Below are 8,603 nucleotides of genomic sequence, written 5' to 3'. Positions count from 1 at the left end.
TTTTTTTTTTTTAAAGATTTTATTTATTTATTTGAGACAGAGAGAATGAGAGACAGAGAGCATGAGAGGGAGGAGGGTCAGAGGGAGAAGCAGACTCCCCGCCGAGCAGGGAGCCCGATGCGGGACTCGATCCCGGGACTCCAGGATCATGACCTGAGCCGAAGGCAGTCGCCCAACCAACTGAGCCACCCAGGCGCCCGAAAACTAGTGTTCATTGAGTGTCTCACCAGTGGGTCCATGGGAGTCAGAAGAGGCTGGAGATGAGATGAAATACTACATCTACCCCTCTTCCTTAAACTTGTGGCCTAGTTACGGAAGCAAGCCCGTCATAAAATTGGTTACTCACCATGAATGACTCTGTTTGCTATAGAGACCAGGGATGTAATACCTAGTGTCTGAGGAGCCTGAGGTGTTGGACCATCTCAGCATTGCATGAGTTCAGTGTGAATGTTTAAACTGTGTCTTTGTTTTGGTGATAATCTGCAAAATACATATTTTTTTCAGTTACAAATACAAGCCTTCTCATTTGCAGCGATAATTTGTATTTAAAGTACGTTTTCATAACCTAAAACTTATTTTCTTAAGTTAATGGAATTCAAGCAAGAGTGTGAGATCAAGGATGAGCATGATTCATTTAGGGTGCCTGGAACTTGAAGGATACTCCAGTTTCAGGTTTTAAATGCTGCCTCCTGACCCTGAGATGGCAGTAGTTTGGGGAACCCTCTTTTCTCTGTTTCCTCAATTACCTGCCTTTTCTGATGGGTGCATGAGCTTTATGAAATCTTTCTTGAGAAGGTAACTCTCAGAGCCCCCTTTAAAGAGTCATCTTCTGACCCTCATGTTACTGATCAGTGTCTAATGTGAAACTCTCTGTGTGTGCCAGAATGTGAATTTTCTCTCTGCAGGACTTGACTTCTGAGCAGTTAATGATTCTAGCAGAGACATCCAAAGGAGGGTGCATTGCATCACCACATTGGGTGTTTGCGTGGTACTCAGGAAGCAGGTGGTCCACCAAGGACTGGAACACTAAAGGGAAATTGTCTCTTTTATGGACGAACCTCACCTGTACTTTGTTAGAGATTTGTTCTTCTCAAATATCATCCATGGCCTCTTGAGTTATTTTTCTTTTGTACAAAAAGCATCCCAGATCAGTGTTCTTTTTTTTTTTAATATTTTATTTATTTATTTGAGAGAGAGAGAGAGAGAAAGCACAAGCAGGGGGAGCAGCGGAGGGAGAGAGTGAAGCAGGCTCCTCGTTGAGCAGGGAGCCTGATGCGGGGCTCGATTCCAGGACCCTGGGATCATGACCTGAGCCGAAGGCAGACGCTCAACCGACTGAGCCACCCAGGTGCCCCCCAGATCAGTGTTCTTTATGGTTCTTCATTTTGCAGTAGTTTTACCAGATTTGTTACTAAAACAGAGTTTGTGCTTGTTAATTACATCAGGTCGGACTGCAAGGCTATTTGTTCAGATGTAGGCTGACAAGTCCTTGCTCTTTTTCAATCATCTTTGCTAAGTAAGATTTTCTCTTTTTTCCTTTACAGATTCCAACAAGATCATGGCGGAGCATTGCCACACGCAGAAGCAGCTCGATTTACAAAATGGTAGCTTAGAGGCAAGCTTGGTGGCAAATTCCCTTGAGGACGATTCCCCAAACATGATGGAGAGCCTGAGCCCGAAGAAATATTCTTCCAGCCTGAGATTTAAAGCCAATGGAGACTATTCTGGCTCTTATTTAACCCTCTCACAACCTGTGGCTGCTAAGAGAAGCCCTTCCCCTCTGGGAACCAGTGTCAGGAGCAGCCCCTCCCTGGCCAAAATCCAGGGAAGCAAGCAGTTCTCCTGCGATGGGACTGACAAAAATATTTCCATGAAACCGCCCACCCCTCTACTCAGCACTTCCCCCTCCCTCAGTGGGTACCCACTTGGGAGAGGGGACTTCGATCATTATATTGGCCGGGACAGTGAAAGGTCCTTGAGGCTCGCAGAGAAGCCTCCCTACTCCAAATATAGCTCAAGGAATAAATCCCACGACAATGTCTACTTTCTCGGGGGGCTGGAAGGCCGGAAGGTGTCCAGCTCGCTCCTGACCATGTGGAACGGAAGTCCCCTGAGTGACACGGGCCCCTCTCCCATCAGCAGATCAGGGGCAGCAAGCATGCCTTCAAGCCCAAAGCAAGCCAGGAAAATGAGCATCCAGGACAACCTGACCCTTCAGCCCAAGTTGAGCCAACACAAGGAGCCGGCATCTGAAAACATGGGTTTAAGAACTAGGAAGTATTCGGGCAGCAGCCTGAGTCACATGGGAGCCTACAGCCGCTCTCTCCCCAGGTTACACAGGGCCACCGACAACCAGCTGACACCCCTCAGTTTGCCTCCCAGAAACTCTCTGGGCAGTTCCAAACGAACAAAACTGGGGGAAAAGGATCTACCTCATAGCATCATAGACAATGACAATTACCTGAATTTTTCTTCTTTGAGCTCAGGGGCTTTACCCTATAAACCCTCAGCGTCTGAGGGCCATCCTTACGTCAGTTCCACCCTCAGTGTCCCTGCCAGTCCGCGAGTGGCTCGCAAGATGCTTCTGGCCTCCACCTCCTCCTGTACCTCCGATGACCTTGACAGGGCTTCCTACTCTGGGCCTGGCCCAGGTCACTCATTTCCTCCCGGGGAGCCGGACAGAGTGTTTGCCGCCAGGAGGAACTTCTCTTGTGGATCTGTCGAGTTTGATGATGCAGATTTGGACAGCCTCAGACAGGCCTCAGGAACTCCCCAGCCCATCCTTCGGGAAAGGAAAAGCAGCATCAGCTCCATTTCAGGCCGCGATGACCTGATGGATTATCACCGGCGGCAGAGGGAGGAGAGACTCAGGGAGCAGGAGATGGAGCGACTGGTAATCTTCTTCCATCTGACTTGACCTCACTCTTCCCTTGAGCAGCTTCTTGGAGACGCACTCCAAGGATATGTGTGGGCCTGTAGGATGTCCAAGGGCACCAACCACTGCTGTGCCTTTCTAGAATTCTGCTGTCCTTCCCTTTCTCGTGCCCTATTATTGGTCACGTGTGGGTACTTGAAGGCCTACCTGTAGCTAGTGTTATGTTAAGTTGCTCTGCAGCGTCTTCTTGATAAACCTAACCAAGTAGTTGTGAATTTTACTGAATTTCTTATAAGTCTTACAAACTTTTCTTTAAGACTGTGAGTAAACACTGATTTATATTACCGATGCCATCAAATGAGCATGTGCGTGGTCTGATAGGAATAATCGGTGAAATCATGACTCACTGGGAATTAGGCAGTAAACTTTTTGGTAGAGCAAGTGGTCTGGAAAGTTGAAAGGTCGGCTAAATGTTGCTCAACCTTTTTCCTGCAAGGTACACATACACCACCCCCATACGCCTTTCAGTGATGTCTCCTAGTACATAGTGACACCCAACTACACATTCAGAAAAGTTTTTTGAGTTGTCTTTTTCTATTGAAAATGGATTTATGCTTATTGTGGGAAATACTGAAAATAGTAAGAAAGGAGGAAACATCTCTTGAGAGTCCCACTAAGGAATGAGGACAAACTACTGCATTCTTATTCTTTTTTTCTTTCAAGCATAGACTTTTTTGTCCATGTGTTTTTTAGGAAGAACAGGGTCAGAGATTATTTTAATTCATTAATGGTGAGTTGTTCCTTGATGAGGGATGCAGCAAGATGATAAAGCTGATCTACAAAAGTATAAGAGTATCAAAAGTATTTTCATTGCTAAAAGAAAGTATACTGGAATAAGATTTCTGAATCACATACCAAGCTGGTAATGCCCCACAGGATAATAAAATTGTAACCTTTGGATTCAAATGGACAGAAACCATTTGCATCTATCCAGGACAAAATTTGATTGGAGTTTTAGAAACAGCATCATTTGCATCACTAGTAATTTTTGATAAGTAAATATCTATCCTGACAGATATCCTAATCAGTAATAGTGAATGAAAACGAATGTGCATACTCTTAGAGAATTCTATATTCCTTGGGTGGGTCTGTTAGATGGTGCTCCAGTATGACAATTTCCTTTGTTATCGTAAATAATCTCCAGAGATTTTTCATGGTCACAAAAAGGTATTGTATTTGGGCTTGATTCATTGACATAAGTTCAGGAGAAGTTTTAATTAGCATATGAAAAAGCTTTCTTGTATGTGGGATAGCAAATCTGGCTCCATAGTGTGCTGCACAACTCTTACTTTTTTTTATTATAGTATAATTGACACAGTGTTACATGAGGTACGTTAGTTTCAGGCATACAACATAGTGATTCTGCATATCTATACCTTAGGCTATGCTCACTGCGAGTGTGGCTCCCATCTGTCACCTTACAACTACTGACTATATCCCCTATGCTGTACCGTTCATCCTGGAGCAACTATTATTAGTGAAGCCAGAAAGTTAACCTCTATTGGATAATTTATTAAGGAATCTAGGAGAGCATTTCAATGGCTTCCTTCACTCGTCAGTGATCTTCCTGAGATGCTATTATTTCCTCTTCTGTTCCAAGGGCAGGAAACCAACCTCGAAAATCACCTCCAGGTTTCATCTTTAGCACTTTTAAGTGTGGTGAATTTCTCATTCCTCCAGTTTCCCCAAATCTGCTAAAGTTCCCGACAATCCAGGAAGTGACCTTCCTTACTGCCTGTAAAGTCAGCGCCTTGTAAGTCACAAACAGGTCTTGGTTCAACTTCTTGGGAGAACTTTGTGGGTATTGGCTCCAAATATGAAGTTAGAACCCTTTTTTGCTTCATGATGGACTTTATGATATTCGATGAAATGAGGCTTATGTTTAAGTATGACGCTCTGGGTTTGGCCTCTGTTGCTTAGTCTATTTGCCTAGTGACCTCCCAGTAAAAGGGAAGATAGATTCTTACTGAGCCCTATGCAAGTAATGTTTTTGCATTTAAAAAATACAGTGACTTAGAAAAAATATTTCTTCCTGAATTCTGAGGGACCAAGGAGAACAAGCTACCCTTGAAAGAATGTTTCATTTAGTTTGCAAAATCAGAGTCAGCTAAATTGAGGGTTAGAGATAGATGGAGACGAATGCTAAAGGTGTTCCCCATTTAGACAGTGGAACATTACACATAATGCCAATGATTTTCCACAATACATACGGAAATTAGATTTCCAGTATCAGTTCGATGAGTTCTGTATAATTCTTATTCCTTTGCATCTTGGGTCATTAATTTGATTTCACGAAGTCATCTATTTGTGGACTAAAAGAAGTCCTCAGAATCTGATTTAGCCACCTCATACTGTCTCATGCTTGCCTATGCGGTGGCACCTCAGAAGCCTCTACTCACAAGATTGAAGAAAGAGTATCTGGTAAAGTTGTTTCCACCAGGCCCTGAGACTCTTTCTTTGTTAAAGGCATATTGTGGTCTATAACTTACAGCAGGATGTCTAGGCAAACCTGAGAGGAAAGCAGAGACCTCTTGGTGAGGATAAGAGTAAGTGGCTGTGATTAATTTGTGGTTAAGTTCATGAGCAGTAATCAGCAAGAAGGAGAGTTAAAATCCTCTGTCAGGGCGTGGGACATTGGTCTTATTTAATCAGTGTTTCCCCGGAGGGTAAGAACGTTTCACAGAGAGTGAGGACATTTCACATACCCAGGACCTTTGTGTAAAGTACACCATCTCTGGACTTTATTTATATTATAATATTTTACCCATACAAAATTAGCCTAGGGAAGGCTGAGCTTCTCATTTGATTTGATAAATCTTCCTATGCAATTTTTGATGGTGTTGAGCTATTCATAAATAAGGGCATAGCAAACCTAATTATTTCTGACATTCTTCTTTTTGTAAAGTTAAGGAACAAATCTTGTGCTTGCCCAGGTGTCAAATGGGAAAACTTAAGGATAGTTCAGATATAAAAGATATCTTGGAAAACTTTTTTTTTTTTTTTCTGAATTTAGGGTCCGATTTTGGGAAGGCAAAATCAAATATTAATTAGAGAAGATTTCATTACGTGACTAATATAGGATTGTGGATGCATGAGAACAATGAATATTTGCAGTTTGCCTACTGAATAAAGCAACAATAGATTATTTTATAATCTACAAGATATCTTAAATCATTAGGAAATGAAGAACTTTTATGTCATTTTAAATATTCAGGAAGGGGCACCTGGGTGGCTCAGTCGTTAGGCGTCTGCCTTCTGCTCAGGTCATGATCCCAGGGTCCTGGGATTGAGCCCCACATTGGGCTCCCTGCTCAGTGGGAAGCCTGCTTCTCCCTCTCCCACTCCTCCTGCTTGTGTTCCCTCTCTTGCTGTGTCTGTCTCTGTCAAATAAATAAATAAAATCTTTAAAAATAAATAAATAAAATATTCAGGGATATAGTCCAGTTAGTACAAAGCACAAAAAAAGTACTCTTGTGAGATACCGAATCTCTCTGCTCTCTGGGCAGATTATGTAGAAAAATAACCTTTATTACTTTTTATAAGCATAGGCTGATTTCTCCAAGATCAATCTGTCATTTCAATATAGGTAACTGCATTTTAGTTTTATTATAATAGGGTATTTGTCATGCATTACATTTTTTTTTAAAGATTTTATTTATTTATTTGAGAGAGAGAGAGACAGAGAAAGGCAGAGAGAGAGAATGAGCAGGGGAAGGAGCAGAGGCAGGGGGAGAAGCAGACTCTCCACTGAGCAGGGAGCCCGATGTGGGACTCGATCTTGGGACTCCAGGATCATGACCTGAGCTGAAGGCAGACACTTAACTGACTGAGCCACCCAGGTGCCCCCATGCATTACATTTTTTAAAATTACTTTATGAATAAACCCATCAAAGTTGTGCAAACTTTGCCATAATTTTAACATTTTATTACATTTTTATAGACTTGCTATTGCAAGTATTATAAACCAAGTCAAATAAAGCTCCCTTTGGGCAAACCTACAATTCTAAAATTTTCACCAACTTTTGTTCTTCATGGTCTTCTGTCAATTCTGGAATGACCGGATACTTTAAGGCAAAAAGTATGTAACTTAAAGATATTGGAAATTATACTTAAACTGACACATCACAGAACATAATTACTATGGATATAAAAAGGTGTGTCACAGTTATAATTCAGTTTTGTTTTGAGCACAACTTTTGTATTTTTCTTAACCTTAAACATTATATGGAAGTGATCTTAGCTTATCTTTCAGTGAACTAATATTATAAGACATTTAAAAAATTCAGATAAACTAATTCCTTTGTGATAAAAATAAATCCAAACTTATTTAAGTATGAAATTACAGGAGCACCTGGGTGCCTCAGTTGGTTGAGCATCTGACTCTTGGTTTCAGCTCAGGTCATGATCTCAGTCCTGGGATCCAGCCATGCACTGGGCTCTGTGTTCAGCATGGAGTCTGCTTGGGATTGTCTCCCTCTCCCTCTGTCCCTCCCCCACTCATGCTCTCTCTTTCTCTTTCTCTTAAATGAATAACTCTCTCAAAAAAAGTAGGAAATTACACATGTATTTTACTGTACACAAATAAAACAAGGAAAAAACATATAGCTGATTTTTAAACCAGGTTGTCAAATCAGTCTGACTTGTACAAGAGATTGCTTTGATCATGTAAACTTGTTTTCTAAGAAAAAAACTCCTTCTGAAATCAGCATTTTTTGATGAGAAGGTTCTTTTTCTTAAAATGTGAATATATTTTAATTATTAGACTTCCATTTTATTTTCTTAGAATTTTGGAAATGTTAGATTTATCTAAATGCTTATTAGTCTCTAAAGCAATTTATTATTATCCCCAGGAAGTAGGAAAATACTTCACACATACACAGTGATTTTTTGCCCCCCCTCAGGTACACAGACTCAGATAAAGAACTTAAAGCTTGGTTCTATAGCTTTAGCTAGAGGTCAAAAGTAAACACTGGAACATAAAATTTCCCTGTTCCATATCTCAAGAGACTGCTCACTTTTCCACTGGGCACAAAATATTGTCCTGAGTTGAACTCACAGATAGCAAAATAACCAACAAATTAAAACAACAGCAAACACAAAGGTTCAGTCATCACTCACAGGAGCAAGGTTAAATTTCAGTTCTACCTGCAGATCACAAGTGGCCAGACCATAAAACCAGATCCCCACTCATTGCTGCCACCAGTGGAGATAACTATTGGTTTGTGTGCAAACCAAAACCCTGGTCAAACTTGGCCAAGAATCAGAAACAGAAACAAAGCACAGCCAGGAAAGCAGAAACTGCAAAAAAGAGCAAGTCAGTGAAGGTAAAGTTCTCTTGCTATTTGGAATTTACTCCAGGAGCCAAGAGAAGCTGCCCCTGGGTTTCCAGCCCATGAGATCTGTTTTGTGAAAAATGCAATTTAATTGACTCCCCAAGACGAGTGTACTTGGACATTTCACAGGCACCTCCAAAATGTCAAAGCATAATTTTCGAAAAAGAAACAGAACTCTTACACAAAAATAAAATGAATAGATGCCAAAGATTTATTTAACTCATTAGTGAGGAAACCAAGCAGAGTAAGGCTGGTTCACTAAGCATAATTTCTGTAGTACTTTTTAGCTAAACTGTGATTATACCAGGATTTCATCTGGATTTTTTTTTTTTTTT

At 41.3% G+C, this 8,603-nt stretch overlaps 1 protein-coding gene across 15 annotated transcripts in view; it reads left to right on the top strand.

Moving 5' to 3' along the window:
• PHLDB2 (pleckstrin homology like domain family B member 2) overlaps nucleotides 1–8,603 on the top strand; it is a 123,150-nt gene that overhangs the window by 34,390 nt on the left and 80,157 nt on the right. For all 15 annotated transcript variants that reach the window (XM_081797271.1, XM_081797265.1, XM_081797258.1 and 12 more), the window contains exon 2: nucleotides 1,545–2,893. In XM_081797271.1, coding sequence (XP_081653397.1) covers nucleotides 1,559–2,893 — 1,335 coding nt within the window. In that variant the 5' untranslated portion in view covers nucleotides 1,545–1,558. The remainder of the gene's footprint in view (nucleotides 1–1,544; nucleotides 2,894–8,603) is intronic.

This window comes from Leptonychotes weddellii, chromosome 1 (assembly GCF_054177405.1).
Source record: "Leptonychotes weddellii isolate Sample4059 chromosome 1, ASM5417740v2, whole genome shotgun sequence".
In the NCBI taxonomy this organism is placed as follows: Eukaryota; Metazoa; Chordata; class Mammalia; order Carnivora; family Phocidae; genus Leptonychotes; species Leptonychotes weddellii.
Note: the sequence above shows the minus strand (reverse complement) of the source record. Positions and strands in the feature narration are given on the sequence as shown.